Source organism: Cryptomeria japonica, chromosome 7 (assembly GCF_030272615.1).
Source record: "Cryptomeria japonica chromosome 7, Sugi_1.0, whole genome shotgun sequence".
Classification (NCBI taxonomy): domain Eukaryota; kingdom Viridiplantae; phylum Streptophyta; class Pinopsida; order Cupressales; family Cupressaceae; genus Cryptomeria; species Cryptomeria japonica.
The window spans coordinates 491,527,003-491,554,124 of record NC_081411.1 but is presented as its reverse complement, the minus strand read 5'-3'; the positions used below and the strand labels follow the sequence as shown (position 1 = coordinate 491,554,124).

At 35.9% G+C, this 27,122-nt stretch overlaps 1 protein-coding gene across 1 annotated transcript in view; it reads right to left on the bottom strand.

Moving 5' to 3' along the window:
- Nucleotides 1-27,122, bottom strand: part of LOC131065769 (cysteine desulfurase 1, chloroplastic) — a 109,565-nt gene that overhangs the window by 25,735 nt on the left and 56,708 nt on the right. The window contains exons 4-7 of the mRNA XM_058000417.2: nucleotides 18,061-18,247; nucleotides 11,382-11,527; nucleotides 11,122-11,194; nucleotides 10,165-10,228 (exon numbers count right to left, since the gene is read on the bottom strand). Coding sequence (XP_057856400.1) covers nucleotides 10,165-10,228; nucleotides 11,122-11,194; nucleotides 11,382-11,527; nucleotides 18,061-18,247 — 470 coding nt within the window. The remainder of the gene's footprint in view (nucleotides 1-10,164; nucleotides 10,229-11,121; nucleotides 11,195-11,381; nucleotides 11,528-18,060; nucleotides 18,248-27,122) is intronic.

Sequence of the window (27,122 nt, the reverse complement as noted above, 5' to 3'; positions counted from 1 at the left end):
AAGTTAGTTTCCATCGGTGTAGACATAGACTTGCAATCTAACATTCCAAATCTCTTCAAGATGTCAATGGCGTATTTTCCTTGACTTAGGATGATCTCATTAGGCTTCTGCCATACTTCCAAACCTAGAAAGAAATGCATGAGTCCTAGGTCCTTCATCTCAAATTCTAAATTCAACTCCTTGCATCTAAAGATGAGATGATCTTCCCCGGTAACAAATAGGTCATCAACATATAGTACCAAGATCAACATTTCACCATTGAATACCTTGAAGTAAAGATTCGGATCAGCATCATTCTTGCAGAAACCCAAACCCACTAAGTATCTGTCAATTCTTTCATACCATGCACGAGGAGCCTGCTTAAGGCCATATAAAGCTTTCTTCAATTTGCATACATGAGACTCTTTCCCATGAACCACCAAACCCTCAGGTTGCTCAATGTAGACCTCTTCCTCGATCACACCATTGAGAAAAGTTGTCTTCACATCTATCTGATGTAACTTCCAACCCTTACATGTTGCAATGGCAATGATGATCCTAATGGAAGTATAGCGAGCAACAAGAGCAAAAGTTTCTTCATAGTCTATTCCCTCTTTATGAGAGAAACCACGAGCCACAAATCTAGCCTTGTACTTCTCAATGCTTCCATCAGTTGCATGCTTAATCTTGTACAGCCACTTGGAAGATACAATGGACTTCCCCTCAAGTTTAGGAATAATATTCCACATATCATTCTTGATAATGGATTGATACTCTTCATCCATTGCATCTTTCCATACTTGTTGTTTTGAGGCTTCCTCAACACTGGAAGGTTCAGTCTCAATAAGATTACACATCAATGCAACATAGCTAGAGAATCTCTGAGGTCTTTTACTTTCTATGAATGTGCCTCTAGGAGCTGCAAACTGTTTTGCCTCCTACATAGTGTTTCTTGCCCAAAGAGGTCTCTTTCGGCTCACAATAATTAATAATATCTCTAGGCCCATCAGTAGAATCCAAAGGTTCAATTGGATCATCATTTGCTACAAGTTCAGTGGACTCCCTCTGAATCTCAGGAGTATGATCAATGTCCATGTCTTGAGGAGTCTCATGATTTTCATCATCTATCTCCATGCAAGACCCCTTTGATTTTCTGAAAGCAACATCTTCCTCAAATGTGACATCTCTGCTCACTTCTATTTGCTTATGACCAGGAATGTAAATTCGGTAGGCTTTGGAGGTTTCACTGTAGCCCACAAATATTCCTCTCTTGCTCGAAGGTTCCAATTTGGTCCTCTTGTCCTTGGGAATATGGGCATACACTGAACAACCAAAGATTCTCAGGTGGCTTACATTAGGCTTAATCCCTGAAAAGGCTTCTTTTGGAGTCATATTCTGCAATATCCGGTGAGGACATTTGTTTTAAACATACACTGTTGTTCTAGAAGCTTCTGCCCTCAAAAAAGTTTGAAGGTCTTGGTCATCAATCATGGCTTTTGCAGCTTCAACAATGGATCTGTTCTTTCTTTCTGCAACCCCATTTTGTTGAGGGTTGTAAGGAACACAGAACTCCCTCTTGATCCCTACCTCAATACAGAAATCACGAAAACTACCCGAGGTGTATTCACCTCCATTATCAGACCTTAAAACTTTAATCTTCTTTCCAGATAAATTTTCTATTAGAGCCTTAAACTCTTTAAATCTACCTAGGACTTCATCAGACTCTTTAGACCTTAAGAAATAAATCCAAGTCTTCCTAGAGTAGTCATCTATGAAAGTTACATAATACAAAAATCCACTTAGGGATGGAATTGACATTGGACCACATAAATCTAAATGTACAAGATTTAGAATTTCTTTAGACCTACTTTCACTACTATGAAATGGACTCTTAGTGTTTTTACCCATAGCACAACCTTTACAAGTACCATCATGTACATGATTAAGTTTAGGAATACCTTTGACCATCTTCTCCAGTGATGGAAGAGCCCTGAAATGTAGATGCCCAAGGCTTCTATGCCATAGTTCGCTGGAACTGGAAGAGTCATGAAGAAGAGCTTGAACTGGAAGAGTGATGAGCTTAAACAAACTCTCATGTCAATTCTTGATCACACGAGCAATCTTGATGCTGGAGTTCTTTGGCCATGCAAGAACTCTCCCTTATGAAAATGCAATTTGATAGCCCTTATCCTCCAAGGCTGAAATAGACACAAGATTTCTCTTGATTCCCGGCACGAATAAAACATCACTTGGATGAAGAGAGACTCCAGATTCTAGGTTGAGTGATATAGCACCAAACCCTCTCACTGAATAGCGTGCATCATCTCCAATGACCACTTGGAGATTAGACTCCTTCTCCACCAAATCTGAAAGATGCTCCCAATAGCCGGTGATGTGTCTAGAGGCTCGACTATCAATTAGCTAGGTATCACTATCCGTAGGAACATTGCTTGATAATGCTGATATGAAGAGGAATCCATTGGAGTTATCTTCAGCTTCATTCTGAGTTGAGACTTTATTAATGTTTGCCCCTTATTGCTTAGGCCTCGTCAAACAATCCCTTGCATGGTGACAAATTTTGTCACACCTAAAGCACTGAATGTGAGAGAGATCTTTCTTCTTCTTTGAATTAGGTGCGGAATCTGATGTCTGATCTCTGTTCCTTTTGAAGTTGCCCTTCTTCCAATTCCTTCCTTTCTTAGTAGATTGGGTGGCAAGAACATGAGTGTCTTCATTTTGAGAACTTTTGACAATTCCCCTAGCTGCCAATCTTGATTCTTCTTGAATGCAATCTACTCGAAGTTGATCAAACTTAGGCAGTTTGGATCTTCCACTTATACTCTGAATAAATGGCTCCCATGAATGAGGAAGGCCATTTAATGCCAACATAAAAAGGTCTTTATCAATCACTTGGTCTCCAATAGCTGTCAGTTGATCCCTTAGTTCTGAAATCTTCATGAAGAATGACATAACAAATTCTCCTTTCGCCATTTTTACTTGATGAAGTTGTTGCCTCAATGCAAGAGCCCTACTTGTGTTGTTAATCTCATATAGACCTTCCAAGGTCTTGAACATGTCTCTCGCAGTTGTCAACTTGGAGATGAGAGGCACTAAGTGATCCCTCACGGAGTCGATTAATATCTTCTTCGCTTTTATCGCATTCTTCTTGAATTGAAGCTTCTCCTCTTGATCTTCTAGCTCGGTTAAATCCTTTTCCTCCACAAACTGAAGAAAATCATTTTTTTAAAGTGCAATAAGCACTCTAAACTTCCATGAGGTGAAGTTTGATACGCTTTCAAGCCTATCCTCGACTTTAAGGTCGTTCACCTTTTTCAAGGCTTTCAAGTTTCTTCTTGAAAGTGAGAGAGGAGAGAAACTTCGCAGTTGTAGGGAAATATGATCACGATCTTTCTTTATCATGGCTCTGAAACCATGTTAAATTTTAGTAATCAGATTAGATAGAGATAGCTCAAGCACAAATGCATAGAAATTACCCTGGGAAAACCTTCCTCTTGAAGGTGAAAAACCAAACAATTAATCTCTTGTAATGTTATTAGCAAAATGTATTTCCAAATGCTTCACACTTGAAGCTATACAATGAGAAGATTCACTCTAGAATCAATCACTACAATATAGGTTTGATATGAAGATCATAACTTGTTGAATAAGAGACTCAATATGCTGAATACAATACACAATTAGCTGGAGTATGTATTCTTCAATATGCTGTAGATAATTATCAACGAACTGTTGAAGATGGTCTTGTTGGAGATATACACGATCTGCTAGAATATGAATTGCTGAAGGAGAAAATATGAATCTATTGAAGGTAATGATAATTCGATCTGCAAAGATGAATGATTCGATGCTTATGATGAGAGATGAACCTGATCTTTATACCCATGCATAGATGTCACCAACCAACACGTCTCCTTCAACAAGTCAGCTTTACATTGACCAACACACCTCTTCATAAGGAGCGGTTATATTCTACCAACACGTCTATAGTTAGATAATGATTACAACATTATTACAAAATCTATAATCGCACATATTAAATGTATAAGGCCGATAGGCCATTCACACATTTGCATTTGCTATGTCGGCCAGAAGGATCCGACCATAGCTATCACATTAACAGATTTTCACCTAGCGTGATTTTTTGAGCTTAAATGGCGAAGTAAGTTGGATTTTTTACTCCAAACATGGATCGATTTTCCCCTAGAGGCTTTTTCATGCAAATGTGATGAAATTTTGTTTGGGATTTTTATCCCAATGGGGATCGATTTCCCCCCCAAGTGCACAATTTTAAGTATTTTAGCTATTTTTATTTGGATTTTTAATCCAACTATGGGGCGAATTTCCCCAGAGGTCAATTTTGATCCAAATTTTAAAATCTTTTAAATAAATTGACCCAAATTTAATTGTTTTTACAAGTCTTAATGATTATTTAAAAATAAAAAACAATTATTTAATGACTTGCAATTTTAAAAAATTAAAAATAAAATATTCTGAAGCAAGTAGATTTTCCAACACTAGTGTAAAAGTACAAATGTTTTAACCCACATTGCTTGTGTGGTGAAAACTCAAGGCAAAATCATGTTTAAAAAGAGGGGAAACCAGCATTAAAATATATTATATTTGCCAGGTGTGATTGCTAAGTTACTGACTTAGGCGATTTTCTCCAGCTGGGCGAAGGCAAAATCATGTTTAAAAAGAGGGGAAACCAGCATTAAAATATATTATATTTGCCAGGTGTGATTGCTAAGTTACTGACTTAGGCGATTTTCTCCAGCTGGGCGATTTTGGTGAAGTGTCTACTTGACACATTTGGAGCTGAAAGTTAGTTTTGTTGTTCATTTTCCGCATATTCCCACCTGGGCGATATTTCTTGACAGCCATTGGAGCAAGTTTTTGAGGGTAATTTTTAGATATGGGAGGTGGCGCCACTTTCTCCAAGTGGGGCGATTTTATTTAAGAGATCATTCTTCCCCATTTTTGGTGCATTTCCTCCATAGTTGTGGGCTGCCATTGTTGCTCCTTGCTGTTATAATTTTCAGACCTGAGTTTTCCTCCATTGCTGAAGATTATTTGGACTCCATTGTTGGCTGGAAACACATTTTCAAACTTAAAATTTCATTCCTAGCTCATTCCTACCTTAAGTGATTTTGTTGAAGACCATTTTGCAGGACATTTTGATGCATTTTCAAAGGTTTCTATCACTGTTGCAGGTCTGAGACACCATTGCTAGGGGCTGTCCCCAGAAAATTCTTCATTTCCAGCCACTTGCCAACATGGACGATTTCACTTGGAAGTCATTTTTGTATCATTTTGTGGCCATTTTCTGAGTTTGCCACCATTGTTAGAGGCACTGGTAAGTCTGAAACCTTCATTTTCAGACTTGTCTTCAAACTGAAAATTCATTTCCAGCCCTATATTTGTGCTCAGATTTACCCATTTTTACCTTGGGAAAAAAAAAATTATTCCACATTTGCATTTCGCGCGATTGCAACATGATTTAAGTGACTAATTTGTAGAGTTGTAGGTTGTCTTCAGGCTTACTGGCAGCCATTGTTGACCTAGGAAACGTGTCTTCAAACACTTTTTGAGTGAAAATCCTACTTTTCACACCTTTCCTAAGTCATTTCCCAATCCAGTATACTCCTTTGTACTCTAATTTTGATGAAATTTCTAAGTATAAGGAGGTGTCTGCAGACTTTGTTAAGTCTGAAATTGATGATTTTAATGAGGGTTTCATACCCTAATCTTGTCATATTTTTGTTCTATTTTCTGAATTCGCTTAAAATATGGATAAAAAACCTGATTTCCATACTTAAAAGTGTATCAATTGTAAGAAATCAGAACTTATTTAATTCTGAAAATAGCTATCAGGATAAATTTTCCAAAGTTTCTAACTTTAAGCTTTGTACAAGTGCAATGACAAAATCTGGAATTAGCATTCGGAAGGAACAACAGAAGATAGTTGAGAGTGGATTCTATCCAAAATCCAAGATGTCATCCAGATGGAAGGAGACTACTGACACGAACATGCATTTCCTGAACATGGACCAGATGCGGCAGCGAATGTTCGGAACAAGAGACCAGATTCCTTCTCCTACTTATGCAAGCATCATGAGGAGTGGTATCTACCAGGCCGTTGGATTTCCGCAGTCCATACAGTGCAACGAGCTAGTCCTGGAGTGTGCACGATGTTATGATCCTCACTCCCGATTGATCAAGACTCCTAAGGGTGTCACCATTGCTTTCCTAGCTGAGGATGTGATTGCTGAGGTGTTCGGAATTCCACATGGAGCAGACATGAAAGATAGGACAAAGAATGAATATGAAGAAAAATGCAAGAAGAAGATGGATGCATGCAAAACCATAGTGAACAAGGAGTGAATGATCGAACCTAGGGCTCAACATTCCAAGGCTCCCAAGATACTCTTGTGCATAGATTTGAAAGAGGAATATGGCGACTTGGTATTCCTACTTAATCAAGTGATGGGAATGTCACAAGGTGCATTATATCATGGATGGATGTTCTATTTTATCCAGGATTGTCTAAGGGGAACATTGATCAATTGGTCAAAAATCATAAGTGACAATCTAGATTTTCAGCTAAGGAATGTGGAGAGATCTAAATCATTTGCCATGACTTCCTACCTTGTGTATATACTTGCACGATTTGTTACTTACAAAGGATTGATATGCAAAGGTGAAGTCAGGAATGGACAAGGGCAATACAGAAGTTATGAATGCTATCCACAATTGAACATGTATAGAATTGAAGATTATAAGAGAGTGAATGATGCATTCACTATGTATATTACAAGGATGTTGCAGGGCAGAATCCACAAGAGGCTGTCCAAGGAGGCAACAGAGTTGATTGAGCAATACGAATCGTGGTATATCCAGTTTCCCACTGTCACGTACCTTAGGATTCATAAATTTCAATCCGAACCTTACAGGCTTCCTAGGTATCCTACTAACAGAATGATCTTGTTGGAGGTGGTGAGACAGCTTCTGGAATATGATTCCATCCAGAAGGAGAAACATAGAACGGGGATGACATTTCCTATTTTGGTAGGAAAAACATTGGAGGTTTGCCATTCCACCACTGCAACTAACACTGTGATTGAAGAACTTGCATTTTATCACCTTGCGACATACAAGAGAAGAGAAAAATTTGATCTGCATAACAAAGTTGGAAGGATTAGGGGAAATAAGTTTGTACACAAGGTGGACATAGAAGATTATTGGGCCAACCTAATGGATGAGCAAGCAGTGAAAAGAAGAATGTGGTTCAGAATGTCTGTGGACTTCATGAGGAAGCGTGAACTTTTCCTTATTCCTGATCAAATATTGGATGACAAGGATCATACACATCCACAATATGAGAATGAAATGAAGAAGGCAATTCTATTGCCTAATTGGTCGGAACAAGAAGTGACAGATTTGAATGTATTGATGAAAAAAGTCTCGAGTTTCTCCAGAGGATGGGTAGACAGTCAGATGAACAAGTTAGTTGACATGGGTGTTATCTTCACATATGAAAAGATGAAATAGGAGGAATCCTCTTCCGAAGATGATCAAAGGACTATTAGCGACATAAGGATTCATGCGAATGAGGAAAGTCAAGCCCCCAAGCGAAGGAAGAACACACCAGGAGAAGTCAAGGCTAGAGGGAAGAAGATTGAGGAAGTTAAGAAGAAGAGCCAAAAGTTTATCATTCTTTCACCTATCATTCCTTCACCTCCCTTCAGTGTCTCATCAATCAAGGAGATTGAAGTACCAGAACGGAACAAGGAGTTTGAACAATGTTCCAACACGATGATATTACTAGAGAGTGTTCAAGACCTATATGCCACAGCTACATCTACTCCACCTAATGAAGATAATGATCAGTTGGGATCTCCTACTGTCCTTTTGGAGGTTAGTTTGGGGAAGAACGTATATGATTTGACTAAAGATAATCTTGATGATGATGATGATGATGATGTTATCTCGGCATTGAGGGAACTTGATCGAGAGATGTGGTATGGAGATGGCCGTTATTCCTAATTGGCTAATGAAGAGTATGGAGAAAAGTAAGAAGATGGTAGAGGCGCAGCCAATTGACGATATTGATGACAATTTAGCTAGGAACAACAGGGAAAAAGAACCAAAGAAGGCTGGGATATTGTCACGTATAACTAGAGATGAGACAGAAATGCGGATTGCACAGGTGGTTGTTCCTATTGGAGATGTGACGAAAGATGATGCTACTCCCATGGATTTCCAGATTACTTCAGTTGCCTTTGGTCATACTAAAAAGGAGTAGGAATTTCAAGAAGTTGGTGATACTCTCAAGGCAATCAATGCGAGGTTAGATAGGGAGATAAAGAAGAAAGAGAAATATAAGGAAGAAAATATCAGACTTAGAGAGTACATTGCAGGGATAAGGCGTGAGAATCCACCCTTATTTCCCCTATTGAAGTTCATCGTGGACTACATACAGATTACGAGGCAACGAAAGATACACTCTCACAATTGGAGAAATGGATTGAAGATACAAAAAGATAGGCGGATGATTTCCTTACTTTGTCCAGGCTTTGACAGAACAACAGCACTCACATTTAGGATACAGTATTTGGAGGGAGTTTGGGATGAATTCCAACCTATTCAGGAGAAGACTATTCCACGCCTCAGAGTATTGAAGAGAATTCCTATGTCCACATTGATCAGGGAGAATATTGTGCATGATGGAGACAGATACGATTTCCATGGTTGGTATTGTTCATTAGCCATGAAGAAATCTGCTTATGAGCACGCACAAAAGGATTGTGCAGAGGTGGGAGTGGATGTCAACGAAGCCAGTGGTTTACACTTAGCAGAATTGAGAGACAAGATGAAGTTCATGTACTTCACTCAGTTGGACTCTTTGAAGAAGAGTTAGATGGATGATTTAGTTTCTTTGTTGATTTATGTCCACAATTCGCAGAAGCTAATGCCAGATTGGGAAAACACCTTGGATGCTTGCTCGGATGTGTTGGACGTGACTGATCTACAAAAAGATGCCTTACACAACATTTCCATGGAGGAATTAGATTCTATATTAGCTAGATTCTTGGATTATGTTGTGAGAGAAAGAGATGCAGGACGGAATCTTCTAGAAGATTCTTTATTTGATGACTAGGTGTCTTTCTATTGGGCCATATGTTCGTGGCTCCATTTTTTATGTAAACCCTAATTAAAGCAGCTCTAGGGCTTTGTTGGCATGATCTTGGCCCTTGATTTTGATTGAATCTTGGGCATCCATTTTGTTTGAGACTCTAAATAAACCCCATTGCCTCTCATTTGTAAGAGAGATTTTTGAAAATTGTTGGTAGATGCTGCAAATTTGAATATAAATCATTGTTAGAATTGGTGGTGATTTTTGTTTAAGTGTTGTCTTGCATTCAAGGTTCTCAATTCCTCCAAGTTAGATTAGAATTTGCTTTCAAGTGTTGTTAGATTGAATGAAAGAATTTGTTGAATGTATTTGTGTGGAATCCATTTATCCATACCACTAGCCTCTTCCTGATTGTAAGTGTGCCTTACGTGGTCGACTGGAAGTTTATGTGAGATTAACTTCAATTATTATACATCCATTGTTATGCATTAACTTGAATGGTATCAATGTTTGATGGTAGTAACTTGAATATCTTTGAAATACACCTTAGATGATTGCACTAAGTTTGCATCAAGCTGTTCGACTTGATGGTGAGACCTTGCCTATTTTGATTCCACTGAATTTGTTCATCACTTCTTGCATTCTAGGCTTTAAAATAGAATTTTTTAACCCTATTCCCTTTTGCCTTTTTTTTAGAAAATCCTTGTTAGAATAGTTTCAAGAGCTTCATTGTCAAATCCTAAGTTTCCTACACACCTATTCCACATTCATGATAAGCAAAGTTGATATGAACAATTGTGTAAGTCCCCAAGTGAAAACAGCAATTCACATCGACCATTGAATTACCCACTCGTCAAGACCTGACTATAGAAACCTTGGAATCATTTTAATTGATTTTACCCTTAGCATCTGAGGTGATTTTGTTCAAGAGAGGGTAATACTTTGGTATTTTATTCTGATGCTTGCATGTGCACAAAACACACATCAACACCAAGCAGTATTCATTTCATGGAAAGAACCAATGGTCTCACCTGGAAGGAGGTTCTGCATATGTAGAATGATCCATGTATACATCTGCAATCATTTCTCCTCCACCTGCAACAGGAAAGCTACAGAAAATAAACAGCCATCCAATAAACACGATTAGAATAATATTAATAGAAACATTTTGAAAAATATTTCCTATTCAATCCTCCATTGCGGTGACATCTCAAATACAAAGTTTAATATAGAAATTTATGTCGTATTTAGAGCTAACACAAATAAAATAGGTTTGAAAGAAAATGCATATAAAATGCTATGTGTTCAATAAATTTTGAAAGAAAGAAGAAAGATTCAAGAACATCTATGTATTAGTTTCCAATGCCTCCACCATTTTTTGTTGAATGAAAATACAGCAGTACATTTCTGTCCTTGCCAGTTTTATTTGGAATGAACAAATAATCTATTTCTATTAGTTCATATCATTGGAGATGCATGGCATCTTGTAATAGACACCATCATCTATATACAAGGCAAGCTTTACTCAAAGATAGCCTGACAATGCATTTCTTGTGTACAGGATAGTCAGAATTTAGTCTGTGGGTCTTCATCATATCAAAAAACATGTAAGAATTCTCATTTTCTTCCCAAAGAAGAAATTGCTAATATGCATTAATGGGTTTTCTTTAATATCTCAGTAGAGGAGACAAGCCACCTGAAACTTTGTCTGTTATGTTTGCATGAACGTAGATTCTGAAATAATATATTCAAAAGATAATCCTAAAACAACTCAAAACTATGAAAATGATGCCTGCGTGCATAACAACCTTATGCCTTGAACAAAATGATTGTATGTGCACCTCTAATAAAAGTAGGTGTGCATGTGTCAAAAGTGAAATCGGGAACTGATTATTAGAGTCACTAACTAATTTAAATTTTCTCCTTCTCCACATAAGTAAAAAATATAGATACAAGCCACACTCAATTTAGCAAAGAAATAAGCGCACCTAAAAATGGAGGCATCGATGCCAAGAGCTTGCTTTTCGCATACAAAAAGCCAATGCCTGTAGGCCCACACATCTGAAACATGTCTTCTTTTTAGTTGAAGAGAAGCAAAAATTAACAAGACAAATAATCTTCTTGTTTAAAAAAACTGTCACTTGTACCTATTACTGTTTTAACTCAATGTCTCCAGATTGCAGTCAAGACTACATCACAAAAACAAGACCCTAATGTCAAAAGATCCATTTTGAAGGTTATTGCTAACCTTATGTGAAGATGCAACAAGGAAGTCTACTCCTAGATTTTGTACATCAACTGACATGTGTGGGACACTCTGGCAAGCATCAACAAGCACCTTTGCGTCACAGTTCTGTGTCCATTGAACAATTTCTCTAATAGGATTAATACATCCTGCACATGAAAGAGATGGCATCCAGCTGAGTATGACAATTTTATCATATAACGTGTCACTTCTGTAAAAAAATTCATAACCAAAATCAACAATAAGAAGTGTCATTACACTAAGAAAGAATAGAAACTATATAGCCCTTCATCAACATCTATAACTTCCAACCTCAATCAATTTTGATGTTTTACTGATCAAAATGAATGACACACATCATTAGAGGTAATATTAATTTCCATAAATGAACTAAGCTACAATACATCAAACCACTTCCTAAAATATGAAGATAATCCACCCAGCAAATATGTAGATCACAAACACTATGGTCCAAAGGTACAAGAAATGTTAGAATAGAAATTAAAAACAACTTTCTTTTATTATTTCTAATCATATAGTTTCTCATTTTCCATACATGTGCATTAAAATGAAAAAGGGAATACGTTTACTCTTACTTATCAACATGAAGATGATTTTGCATGACTTGAAATTATATTTGATGAAGTAATCCTCTTTTCTCTAGACAACCCATTACTAGCACCTTCAAGATATGGATGACATACTCAAAACAGAATCCAGGGAAGGCGTGCAAAGTCAAGACACAGAAGAGAAAGATGATATTGCTATGACATAACCTAATCATCCATAGCATTATATGATGATTTCATGACATATACTTCCGCCAATTTTCACAATAACTAAATTAACGACACTTTCGAGTCAAAATTAGTCAAATTGGCTCAAAGTCATTTGCCTTGCCTGGCTGACCTGCATTAAATTTTCCCTTGTTAAAGTTATTTATGACTAGGTTGATTTGCATGACATCAATCAAAATCAACATCATTAAATCTTGTATTTATAAATCAACAAGTGCATTAGTTGACCATTATTCACTACAATGGAATATTTCCAAATCCCCAGAGCACTTCCTAAGGCAGTGCACAAAAACTTGCCAAACCCAGCTCACCAGTGTCAAAAACAATATTGATGGAATCTGTAGTGACATTCTCCTTGTGTCAGTTTTGTTGGCACAGAAATTTGTCAACAGGCAAATGACACAGTGACAGTAAGTAGAACCTAAATCATTTTCCCATTTTGAGGGGAGTATTCCTTTATTAACTATTTATGAATTTACAAAAAAGTGTAACTGAAAAGGCATACAATAAGTACAATTTACAAACATGTTGGATGAAAAAAAATTGCATCATAGAGTTTTTCTGTTTAGGTAAAAATGATAAACTAAGAAAGAACTAAAAGTAATCTTTCACAAAGTAGATGACTAAGCTTCACAAGAGATGCAAATAAAACAAGAAGGGATTGAAGGTATTTAAATCAGAATAAAGATAGCTGAACAACCAAGAAGATAAGCTGCCAAGTATAAAAGAATTAATCACATGCAAAGCAGTTGCATATGCAAGTACGTCAATAATAAATGAGAACTTGTGACTAAACCGACTGTAGAGAGGAAATCTCTAAATAAGGTTATATATACTAGTCAGGTGTGGGTGTGGGTGTGTGTGTACACACATATGACATGACATAACATAATAGGAGAACACTACGCTGAAGAGAACTGCATCATGTTAAGACAAATCTAAGTACATCACATTATATTGTATGATCACAACAACACTCTATATGGATGTTGGATGATTATCACTTAGAGAAATGTATTTCATATAGCCTTGAAGAGGAATGAGGGGAAAGATATGTAATTTAAAACTACCACCTATGAACCCGAAAATTAAAATAAATCCTCTTAACCTAAATTTGCATTGCCTATAACAACGCACAACAAATTACAGCTTTAACCAATTCATTTATTACACTTCAATAACTAATTACAACATGAGGTTATACATCTAACCCCCTGAGAAAACAACATCCATGTCATTAGCGACACGATTGATTGTGCTGCCAATATTCTAGTTTTCGCTATAGATGTTGGCTTTTCTTTTTGAGTATCTTGATCAGGACTTATAAGAAGTTATTCTAAATAAATAATAAAAGTTGAAATAATCACCTTTTAAAGATTTAATATTTCTACAATCCATAGTAGTGTAAGCCCATACTTCTAGCTTAAACTGTTTAGTGATTTTCAAGAATGTTTCAGATCACACTATGATCCAGCATCAAGAAGAGGATAATAATGAGAATAAATTGCAGATAATGGTCCTTATAAAGAGAGACGTAAAGTGATGATACAAACACAAAGAGCTAGTTAGAGGAAAGATAGAAACATAAAGGGGCTAACAGATAATAAGAAATTAAATACATGTAAATTACAAAAAGATAAATCGATATGATAAAAAGTTTATGAAGAATAAAAAGGAAAGATGCGAGTGAAAAACAAACCAAATAACTAAAAAATTAATAAACAAAGAGAAATAACAATGGAGATCAAAAAAGACCAAAAAAAAAAACAAAGAATCAATGAGTAAAAGACTATCTTGCCTCTCTCTTCTCTCTCTTGTTGGTTCTCCCCCACACTTCCTTGCCAACCTAGAGTATCTTGTTTCACCCGTCCTATTTTCACTTCATCCCTTTTCTCAGCCCATCTTTAGCGTCTCTGCCATCTCATTTTGCTTGTTTGTTCTTCTGTGATAGTCCTTTAATAATATGTCTTGGTTGTGTACACACCTTAAATGTTCTTTCTTGATATATCTATATTTTCTTCATCTTCTCTTCCTTGTTTCATAACTTCTTGGTCTTTTACTCACTTTTTTGTTTTGGTTTGGTCTTTTTCTATCTCCATTGTTGTGTCTCTTTGTTTTTTTTCCTTGCTTATTATTTTTTTATTTGTTAGTTTCATTTTTCACTTCTATTTTTTTATCCTTTATAAACTTTTTACTATATTTATTTATCTTCTATAATTTACATGTATTTAGTTTCATCTTATCTATTAGCCCTTTCACATTTCTATCTTTCCTCTAGCTAGCTTCTAGTGCCTATGTCATCACTTCAGCTCTCTTTATAAGGACCAATCTCTATAATCAATTCTCATTGTTATCCTCTTCCTAAGAATGGATCATGGAGTGTGATCCGAAACATTGATGAAAAAATGGCATCTTTGTTTAAAGTGTAGAATGAGCATAGTTCCCAATTGATTGAGTAAAAGCAGCATCTCATCTAGTCAATGAAGTGAGTGGTGATCTTGAGTCATTGCGAGGCTGAGAAGAAGAGTGTGAAGCACCATCTTCCTCAAGCTTCTTCAACAGCTTCTATAATTTCACATTTTCACAAACTGTGCTTTTTGCTTTCTCATTCTAAATATTATAATTTTTCTTTCCATTCGCAATCCCTTTCTTTCAATCCCTTTTCCTATTCCAATTCCTAGTTTTTGTGGGTCATGATCATGTGCTATTTTACATGCCTTGACACATCGGCCAAAACTTAACAAGTATAGTCGAGTGGTGGGTAATCTTCATTAGATTGGCTCATATACTACCACCAGTCAACCTTGTAAATAAATGTACACATCCCACCACAAGAAGGTGTACTCATAGTGATAAGTTATCTCATACTTTGGTGCTCTAAATTTTATATACTACATCCAAACTAGAGGTCTTCAACTCATTCAAAAGCCTTGTGGGAAATTTCACCAAACTCTCCATCATCCCTAGTGAAAGAATCTACATGATACAATTTGATGTGGGTACTTTTCGATCTCCACCTATGTCCCCTCTATATGTCACTCCAACTCATGAACCCTCTTCTCTTTCTTCATTTTGGCTTCTTGTTCATGACTTGAATCCTCCACATGCCCCCCATCCTCATCATGAACATGCTCCCCTATAGTCCAAATTTGTAGGTTATCAATGAAGGGCTGGATCTCACATCCATTTTGGCTTTCATTATGTGCGATCTTTGTTGATATTCTCACTAAGAGCCATAACTGCCATGAAATCTACATGCTCCTAAATCATTTGCTAGATGCTCCAAGCTGCATAACATTTGTCCCTCTCTTCTCTCATCTTTCTTTCTAAGCTCCAATTGTGATGTCATGATTGAAACCCCCTTGTATAAATTCTGGCCTAGCCCTGATGTGAATATCTTTTGACTCTTTAATGAAAAAAAGTGCTTTTTACTTTGTTCCTCAAAATCTTGTCCAGAGAGGTGTCCACTAACATGCAAACTTATGTTTTCAATTCTCTTCTTTTGGTCATCGAACTGTTATTGTTGTTAATGCATTGTTGTATGTGTTTAGTGGTTATAAAAGTGAGCTGAATCAATTTAGGCTACAGTTTACATTAAAATTTTAATGGAAAGTTGAACAGTGAACACCACAGGAGAGTTACTTTGTCATTGATCACTTGGTGCATCAACCACTTGCTCCTAAATCATTTGCTAGATGCTCCAAGCTGCATAACATTTGTCCCTCTCTTCTCTCATCTTTCTTTCTAAGCTCCAATTGTGATGTCATGATTGAAACCCCCTTGTATAAATTCTGGCCTAGCCCTGATGTGAATATCTTTTGACTCTTTAATGAAAAAAAGTGCTTTTTACTTTGTTCCTCAAAATCTTGTCCAGAGAGGTGTCCACTAACATGCAAACTTATGTTTTCAATTCTCTTCTTTTGGTCATCGAACTGTTATTGTTGTTAATGCATTGTTGTATGTGTTTAGTGGTTATAAAAGTGAGCTGAATCAATTTAGGCTACAGTTTACATTAAAATTTTAATGGAAAGTTGAACACCACAGGAGAGTTACTTTGTCATTGATCACTTGGTGCATCAACCACTTTTTTTTTATTCCCTTAGTAAAGTTTTAAAAGAGGATGATACAGATATCATTAATGTTGTAAACAGTTGTATAGGAGAGCAGCTAGCTACAGAGATCCTCTGATTGCTAGACTTCTTAGAAGTGTGGTCAACCATTGATAAGTTCTCTAGCAGTGAACGCGGGATGAATTCTCATGTGTAGGTGATCATGTGCAGCAAGACACAAATAGCAGTATGCAGACCTAAAAGCATGCATAGGCATACAATTCTGTTTTAGTTCATGTGATGTTCTTTCTCCATATGTTCACACTAAGGAGGGGTGTTAGGAATTCATGTTAGTGTTCACATGAATTAGAATGTGTGAATGAGTGAGGTAAAGTGAGTTGTAACAACTCAAATTTATTATAAATGTTAGAAATATTACATCATTATTAGGTTTGTTAGTACGTTTATTATGCTTTATTAGAATATAATGTGTAGGTTAATATAAGAGTGTTTATAGGGATTTGAGTTGTTAGTTAGAACAACTCATCTATGTAATGTGTAGGTTATGGAATTCATGTTAGTGTTCACATGAATTAGAATGTGTGAATGAGTGAGGTAAAGTGAGTTGTAACAACTCAAATTTATTATAAATGTTAGAAATATTACATCATTATTAGGTTTGTTAGTACGTTTATTATGCTTTATTAGAATATAATGTGTAGGTTAATATAAGAGTGTTTATAGGGATTTGAGTTGTTAGTTAGAACAACTCATCTATGTAAAGGGATTTGTTATAGCCTATAGGAGGTTTCCTATAACATAGAATATGCAAATCCTATATAATGTAATATGCATTGAACAAAATGAATTAAAGGATAGTATTATTTGCATGTAAAATTTGCACCTTGAATTCATATACCTAAAGGCCTTGTGAAGGCGGTGAAATTGTAATATTCCAAGGAGATAATGGAAAGATAAGGCAATCTGTCCTCTCTTCTGGCCTTTTCTCTCATGCTGGATTCTGTAGGGTAACTTCTGGTGTGAAGCTCTCCTTTCATAGTATTTTACTTCATTTTATTATAATTCATGCATGTTGATATAGTAATCTCTTCGATTTACTGCACCTGAACAACTCATTTCTATTCACAAATTTATTGTTTCATAAGCAAAGTCATAAGTAAAAACATCCACACAGTCAACTTGGTATTTCCAAGGAACAAAATAAGAATTTGGGTTGGTGAAATAGCAATGGAATATATATTCTAATTACAGATCATCTTAGGTAGACCGGAGGCAGACCCTGAAAAGAAGTCCATTTTTTGTGAGTTGGTAAACTAGTAAATATAACAGCATCTTGTGAAATTGCATAAATACCATAGGTTGTTGATAAGGAGTCATAAGTTGTATGTTTAAACTTTATAGTTTTTACATTTTATATCAAAAATATTGTACACGTTTTGTTGAACCCTGTGTTTTTATGTTTTAAGTGTTACCAATAACATGCTATAATCATGGGACACAATAAAAGGAATCAGCCAATATCTCCCATTAATAAACATAGTCCACAATACACCTCTATGTCAGAGATTGCATGTTCTTGCAATGTCTCCACCAACAAAGATTTAACTTTGCAAGTAACTGTTTGTAAGAAGATTTAGATATTTTCAAAAAAAAAAAAAAATTTACTAATGTCTCCAAATTGTCAACATAATATGTGTTAAGAAACAAGTTTTAATTCTATCAGATAGAAATACAAAGAAATTCTGGAAGAGTAATTTATAGAGGCAAGCTGATTCTTCTTTCTGAATAAAAATCTTGTTATTACGTAATGCTTACCAAGAGTATTAGAAACTTGATGTATGACCACAAGTTTTGTCTTCTTGCATATAAGTTGCTTTAATTGTTCTAGATCTGGGACTTCCTCTTGACTTAAATTCACAAATTTTAAAACAGCTCCTGTCTTCTCAGCAACAAATTGCCAAGGAACTATTGCACTGTGATGTTCAGCAATTGACATCAAAATCTGCAGAGCGATGCTTGCAGGAAAGATTTAATGAAAAATGCCTTTCCATTATTGTCATACAAAAATATCAAAACACAACAATACATTTATGCCTGAAAAAAGGACTGTGAATAATAAATTCAATTGATATTTCATGAAAGCCTTAATATAATAAATCCACTGTTAAAAACATTAGATTAAGAGAGACAGAAAAAGCTAATACTTGCCTACCCAGCAGAAAAAGAAGATGGAGTGCTAGTTACTACTATTAAAAATTCAAAAGCACCATTATATCTGAAAGATTGCAACTTGCCCACCCAATTTTCAGTCTAGTTATGTCCATGTAGAAGCAGCAGATCATTTAAACACAAAGTACACCAAAAAGAAAAAAGTTGTAGTCTGGCAAGTAGACCTTAGCATTTTGACCTAATATATATCTAAGGTTGAGAGCTTATCTTTAGGAATGGTAATAGATTCCACAGCTCCTTTCAAATTCTTAGGATGAGTGCCCAAGACAAATGCTCTTATATCTATAATTTGACTTACAAAAAACTTTTGTGAATTTAAAGAAAAACACTGGATCTAAGAAAGTTCTATTATCAAAAGGGAACCCACTATAAATAAGAAAACTTCAAAACTGTATTCCAAACTACCAATGAAAATCACAGTTCTAAATGATTGTAGGATGAAAATATCAAATAGCTATAGGACTTCTGAACCCACTATAAATGAGAAAACTCTATTCTAAGAATCTAAACTACCAATGAAATCCATATTTCTAAATGATTGTTGAATGAAAATATCAGGTGAAAAAAGGAATTGCACTCAAGCAAAACATTTACAATAATGTAAAAAAAAGTTCATACTAATTACAAGAGAAGAAAATCGTTTTACATGAACCAAAATGGATAATGATAGCACAAGCAATTGACCAGAAACAGAAGACGTTCAAAGGATCACGTTCTTTATTTTCTCCACAATTGACTATTAATGTGTTTGTGTGCTCTAAAAGGCACTCTCTATATTATGGTGATCTTGTGTTGAACTATTGCTTGTATGGATTTTTTATCATAGGACTTTGCACTTGATTCTCACATGGTACGGGAGCCAATGCTTAAGACCCCGCATGTTTGAGTCTGTTTTGACTACTTGATGAGTGAAAGCGTGAGAGTAGCACAAGATGTTTGGTCTCACTTTGGCATTTTGTAGGAATCACTTTTCTCAACACGAAAGAATTGACAAGTTAGTGGAGAAAAGGAAAATGTTCAGTGGGAGATCTAGGATTTGTGCAATTTTTTGTGAGGTGTGCACATTTGACCACAAGGCAAATGTAAGGTTTGATCTTCCCAAAGGCAAACCATTGGATACAAACTCCATTTGATCTCCTATGTGAAGCATCAAAAAGATCTTTTTGTTTTATCATGTTAAGTTCAATGACATCTAACTTGGTCTTGATTTAGCCGCGGTATAAGGTTGATTCTAAGTGTGATTGTGATGATGAAACAGAATTGAGAAACTTGAAGTCAGCATTGAAGATGAATTTGGTGGTGAAAGGATGTTGATTTGAACAAAGATATTTCCTATCCATTTTTCCCTTTTGTAGTGTGAACAAGGCACATTATCAAACTAGTCATTAGTTAGGTCCTATTCACACATGTTCGCATGTTCAGTTTACTTAGGGAGTAGGTTATCTTTCTAGAAGTCTCTAGTAGACTTGTGATCTTATCACCTAGTTGTCACATGACATAGGATTAAGACATTTGTCATCATCATATGTACATTTTGAAATGGGCTGAATCTTTAATCAATAGATCTAATTCATTTTGCACCATAACAAGCAATATCTCTTGTGGAAGGTAATCTTTGGTGTTGTAGGTGATCCAGGGAGCTTGAGTCTATTGGTGACTCTAACATGGTATCAAAGCTTCAAATCTGCAAGCCCCCTCTCAAATTTAGGAGATGATCAAATAGGATCATTTGCTGGGTGCACTTTAGGACAAAGTGGACATAGCCATTGAATCTAGAAGGCCCAAAAGCCCCTATTTTCATATATGAAACTCTATATTTTGGAGTCGAAAAAAAATTTTGCCGTTTTTGGCAAGAATTTGAAATCTGCAAAAAACTAAATTCTATACATTTGTATGGAATCCATACATCAGTACAAATCCGTATCAAAGGACACCGGTCTTACCATCAATAGACTGAACGGTCAGGTTGCAGTCGGGCGCAAGGCGCATTTGGTAGAACATTATTTTGGTTGTCGTAGTGTCTGCATCACTAGTCAAGTATGACTTTCGATGATTTTGAATTTGATAAATTGGTTTTTTATTCCAGAGGCTATTTTGGCACATTTTTAGCACGAGTTCCCATGGATTTCAACAGGAGGTTATTTTCAGCCTACAAGAGCTAAAACCCAGTAAGCAACGCAATCACTGTCGCACGCTCTAGTGCCACCAAGAGAGTGCTCCACAATCAGATCTTGTCAAATAGCAGTCGGAGCCCAATTCTCCATAATCAAGCAATATTTTCATTTTTCTCTTGCTGTTTTCTTATAGAAGGTAACATTTGGTCTTGCAAGTGACCTTGGCAGCTTGAGTCCATTAGTGACTCTAACAAAATAATTGTAGCATTTCCTAAGAGAAATGAAACCATTCCTATAGCCATAAAGAAGAGGAATACATACGACAAGAAGGAAGATCAGACAAAGGCAACTATCATGGAATGTCTTGCAACCAAGCTTCATTTCCTTATCAAAGGAAGAACACCACAAAGGAAATATGGGTTCATCTAGTGTATAGCGAGGTAGACAAGTCATAGTTTATCAAATTGGATTGGGAATTATCTTTGTATAACGATTAAACTTTTATTGTAGTATGGAATTTCTAGCCCAAAGGAAGCATGTTCTACATGAACATAATACAATGAGGAGTTAAAGAAGGGCAATCAAGTGGTGGAGATCATTCTAGAAAACCTAGAGTCGACATATTATGTGATTCTTGCCACTTTCTTTTCCACTACAGCTATGATCAAAGATAGCAACTTTATTACTTTTAAAAGGTTGTTAAATATTGACTGCAAGATAGCAGTTAGTGAAGTTGGGTCACCTTGGTTTGAATTAATACTCATATGACTAAGGCAAAAGCAAGCATTATTTATTTTGGGTTAATTATGTTAGCTATTAGTGTTAAAATACTTGTCATTGATGTCAAATGATTACAGGCTACACAAAGAATTTTCTCAAGGTTTTATATTCTAAGAAATATTTTTAGAACAATCGTATTTCTGCAGTATACAGTGAATCTGAAAATTTCTTTACCTTCAGGATTCCACGTTTTCTATCTATGCACTTGAATCTGGTCTGAATGTATGTGACTGCACAGCAAATGTGAAATGATTGTGATTGCCTCAGCATCAAATATTTGTAATCTGATTAAAATATTTCTGTGTATATCTTAGATTCTTATCTCATTTGGCTATGTCTGTAGACTTCTTGTATCGAATGCACAGAAAATCAGTTTCAGAAAATAATGAGTTTCAGACCTTAAAGAAGGAGAGAAGACCGTTGCTCTTAGTCTTTTATTTGTTTGTATCTTCTTGATTTGAAATAATTAAGCACTATCATTTTTGTTTGAAGAAGGTGCGATGCTTTTATACGATAGTAGATTGTTGATAAATAGGCCACGATGAAAAGAAGGTTGAGTGGCAGTTGGCAGTTGTAGATTGGTTATAACTGCTTGTAACTTCTTAAACTATATACTGTTAGCCAACCACTTGAAGCATTTTATATATATTATTTTTCATTCGAATGGAGTGTGAGGTGTGTGTAATGTATGCTGATGTACTTATCAATAAAAAGGGTGTTGTTGTGATAAATACGATTTTCATATTGCTGTGAGAAAGAATGCCTACTTTGTAAAGAGAAGAATCATAATGCTATCATGGAATAGATGAATAGAAGATATCGTGTTGCTGTGAAACATTTCATTGGTGTCCAAGTGCTATAAAAAAGTTTTGAAAAGAGTTTTATACTTCATCAGTGGTTCAAATTAAAGAATTCTGCATTACTAAAGGCTATTGACAGAGACAAGTGCCATTAACATCTGGGTATTGTTGATTATATTTTATTTCAGATATTCACATACCACAAGACAATAACAGTTCTTTTTATAGACTTGTTTTTTCTTATCAATATCGTCAGAATATTTTGCAAAGGGTCATATTCATCTCTGATATTATTACAGTGACAGTTGTTTTTCTGAGTTAACTTTCAGATCATAGCATGTGACAAACAGCAGTGCTAAGAGAGGTTATTTGTAGAGCTTTATTTGTTTTCAGATATACAGAAGCACACTAATTTTCAGTATTGGCTTCAGTGCATTATCTTGCAGTTATACAGAGACTATTGACATTAAGACTTGTTATATTTAGTACATTTTTCTGTCTTAATGTTTCAGATTGGTGGAATTGATTGGTATAATTGATCTGAAAATAAACATATCTTGTAACAGAGTTATTTCAGGAGTTGGTGCTCTAAGTTTCTTGAGTCGATGCTTAAATTATTGTATTGTGTATTTGGAGGGTTGGTGCTCTCATAAGAACTTTGATTGAGTTGGTGCTCATATAGATAGGGGTTTGGTGACTCCTTAGGGTTGGTGCCCTTAAACATTGTAATTGAAGTTTCAATCGTGACGCTATATTAGGACAGTAGATCCTAGCAGCATTCTCACCGTGGTTTTCCCATCTTGGGTTTCCACGTAAATCTTGTGCATTGTCTTTATTGTGCATCTCTTTTCATTCCTTTCAGTTTTCAGATTGAAGCATATTATAAGTTTAAGTTATTTAAGAATTAATTTGATAAGGGTTCCCCTCCCCCCACCTCTTAGTAGTAAACTTGTGTTCTACAATAAGCATCAAAGGAAAAATTGGCAAGGTAGCCATGACAAAAACAAGATGGAATCTCAAGGAGATAATGACAAGAATAAGGAACAAAAGGATGTAAAGAAAGCATTTTACTATTGCAGCAAGGCAGGACATTGTTTGGACCCAAACAAATTTTTGTATGATAACAAATTTCAATTTAAAAACCCATGAAATTTTGTTAAAGCCATGAGTCATGTTTCAAAAATTCATCCCATTGGTCTATGTTGTTTGTCTCATCTTTGTCTTTATCCAAGGAAAATGAAAATCAATTTCAAATGCTTTCCAGAAGGCAAAGAATGAAGATCAATCCATAAAGAGATGATGGAAAGTTCACCAAGGCAAAGAATAGAGATTAAGTGAAGACAAAGTGAATTTCAAATTCAAAATGCAAACCCAATGTTGAATGTAAACCTAATCAAGGAGGTGCACCTTGCCAAAGAAAGATAAGTTTTTGTCAACAGAAAATGGCTAAGCCAGAAGATCAAGTGCACACCTACGTGAAGTAAACAGTTTCAATTAACAAGGTTAAAATCCCTTTGTCAATGGCACACCTCTGTGAAGGAAGTGGAATTGTAAAACTTTGAGTCCAAACCCCCACTATTAGGTGCACACCTAATAAGAAGAATTAGGTTGATTTTCCATAAGGATCGATTCCCGCTAACAAATGTGCAACTATATAAGGAGAAATGACTTTGATTTTTCAAAAGGGAAAATTGCATTGTTAGGTGTGTTGATTGTTTTTGTCATTGATGTCAACAGTCTGCTACTGAGTTTCCGAATTTGTATTTGAGCTGCCTGGTTGTTTTCTTGCTCAAGGTACTTGGTTGGTTGTGTGTATGCTCTTTTGTCTCCTTAATGGATCGGAGGTGTTCCTTAATCGCCAAGTGTATATTTTGGCATAGCTTATACCTGTTTCTCCACGTATGACTGAAGTTAGTTTGTATCGTATTCACTTATAATCTGATTGATGTGTGTTTTCTTTCAGACGTGTATATGATGAATTATGTGATTCAGAGATGTTGTCAGCCGTCAAAGATATGGAATTTTTCTTGTAAAAAACGTATGTTTGTAAAAAAGAATGAGTGCTCGATCATGAATGTTGAAAGTGCAGGGAGTCGTGGTTGTTCACAACGTGTTTTGATGATAATCAAGTGTATGCATTGGTTTTGGATAATATGGAGTTTGTCAACTTTCGTATGGTGAGACATTACGCTGAATTATATACATGTCTCTTGCTTGTTAATAAAAAGTTTTTTACACAGAATTGTGTGTGTGATGAGCCGTTTTTCAAAAGAAATATTCTGGGCATTGTGTTCCCAAAAGGATGTATGTCAACTTCTTACATGAACAGAGCCGGGTTTTTTTTTTTTTGCCAACGAATTACATTATGCCAAAAAGAGTAGTCGCTACGTTGGTGATTATTTTTCAGAAGGATATCGAGCTCTTTGGAAAATGTATGTGATAGGTGTTCGATGTATTAAGTTTTGGTTAATCGATGTTGGCCGTTTTTTTCCTTGTAAATTGATTCAGCTTGAATATACAATCTCTATTGGCAGCTTGAAGATACAATGATTGATGGATAGAGTGTGCAAGTTTTTAAGATGTGTTTCAACAGTTTTGCTCAGAGCCGATTTTTTTTACTGTACATGATTCTTTCTCAGAAGCTTGCGTTAAAAATTGACTCGTTGTAGTGTCAGGGTGTATTGTAAAAATCGTGTTTTTACTTGAAGTATTTGTGAGCCGTTTTGATGTAGTAACAGATTATTCTTCTTCATTCTCTGCGGAAAAGGATTGGCAGGGTTGTTCTTTCTCTGTGAAAATCTGGGGAGGACAATTTGAAAAAATGAATGTCATTTTAATGCTTGGTTTTTGTATTGTTAATAATGTACAGAGGAGGTTATGTTGAGCTTTGTGTTCTGAAAAAATAATCTTAGTGTTTTATATATATATCGATCATTTTAGTGTGAGCTGTGTAGAAGATGAAGATGTACAAATCTATTGGGGATAATATTTGGGGGTATTTTGTGTGATGTTGTTCAACCTGCGTATAGTGCTCTAGTTTAAGCATGGTTCATATGTGTGTTGAGACTAAACTGGTAGAGTGAATCTATAGAAGTTGAGTGAAACATAAGATGAGATAGGTGCAGGTTTTTTTTTTTTGCTATCAGAATCAAAGTGTAATTGAGTTGTTGCTCGGTTTGAGGTTGGAGCCTCTGTGAATCGAAGTTGTTGCTTCATAAAGAGTCGGTGCTCTGTGTGTGAGTTGGTGCTCACTTCTGTAACCCTAGGTTGGTGCCCATTTTTCATTAATGGAAGCTATTTGTGCCGTGGTTTTTTACCCGAGAGGGTTTTCCACGAGAAAAATCTTGTCTCTGGGAAGGTTCTAATTATCACTTTTGCATAGTTTTAAATGTTAAATTCCTTTAAATACTGATTCACCCCCCTCCCCCCACTCCCCCTCTCAGTATTTCTAAGTTGTCTTTCAAGGTGAACACATAACAAAGGGAAAATGACCACTCAAAGTTTAAAAAAGAATTGCATTGTCAAGTGCACACATAACAATGGAAAAAGAACACTCAAGGTTACTTTAGGGTTTCCATATAAGTGTGCACCTTTATGACGGAAATAGGTTTTAAAAATCAGACTCTCAAATTACTTTGTGAAGTGTGCATCTCAATAAGGGAATTTAATTTCCAACTTCAATGTTAGGAATTTAGTGATGATCCAAGTGTGGAATATGTCCCCAAGCTACAACTTTTGTATGGGGGATATATTTGATAGGTCTATTTGTGTTCCAGACAAAGGTAATTGCAATAGCTCCAGCGCAGCTCTTGTTTTTATTTGTTTTTGCTGAGCCAAGGAATCTTTTGTGTTGCATAGGTGAGTTGGAGATTGCTATTGTAGCCCTATCCAGTGATGTGGATAATTCTTGCTGCGGCTCTTGAACCTCTTCTTGTTGTTCTTCTTCATTAAGATTTTTGAATTCTTTATCTTTTTTTTCTTGGGCTTTTTTCTCTTCCTTTATTAGTACCACATGAGGCTTGTTTTGTAAGCATAATGGTTTCTTGTTGAATTTTAGCTTTAGCTTCTTGGCTTTGCATCATCAGTATATCTACCCTTTGTTTGGATCTGAGCTCCTTTATCTGCAACTGTGCCGACCTCTGTTTTTGTTCAGGAGACAAAGTTTATTTCTTCCATTGTTGTCTCCTCATTGTTGGTTTTTGTAGCTAGGTTGGATCCCTTCTGGGGGTCGACCTACTACACAAATATCAAGTGGCCTGTCGGCCTTGATATTTAAATATCTCAGCGGCTATATCCAATATAGGGCAAGCCCTATTTGGTCATATAATCTAAATGTAACTTGTAACTTGCTATGAGGCAAGACCTAATTCAAATGTAATTTGTTAATTGAACTTGTATCTTGGCGCCAATTATGTATTAGGCCGACCGAGAAAATAAAGGGTATGTTTCATATAAGGACAAGGTGACTTGTAGTCACAATTAATTCAATAATCAATCATCTCTCTGCCTTATGCGATCTGCACTAATCATGACATCTACAGCAGCGAATCTGATCACACCTAGAAGCAAACCTGATCACTTCATCATTGAGTGAATTTAGCCTACTTGGAGAACCGAAGTTATTCTATCTTGAGCGAGCTTACTCTAGGCAAGGTGAATCATCTCCTAAGTCTATGATGCCTATTGAATCTGCTATCCTCAGCCAGCGAACATCATCCAAGATCAGCGTATGACATTCTGGGAATTTCGTTCATATTCAGATCTGATCAGAGTTCCAGATAAGTGTGTACTTTGGTGATCATTTGTTGTGCCCCAGCTGGGATAATTTGTAGTTTGGTTGTGCCCTTAATATATATTGGATCTGAGATATTCTTGCTGGGTTTTTCACCTCCAAGAGGGAGGTTTTCCCAGGGTATCACTGTGTTATGTGTGCATTTCATGTTTTTTGTTTCTT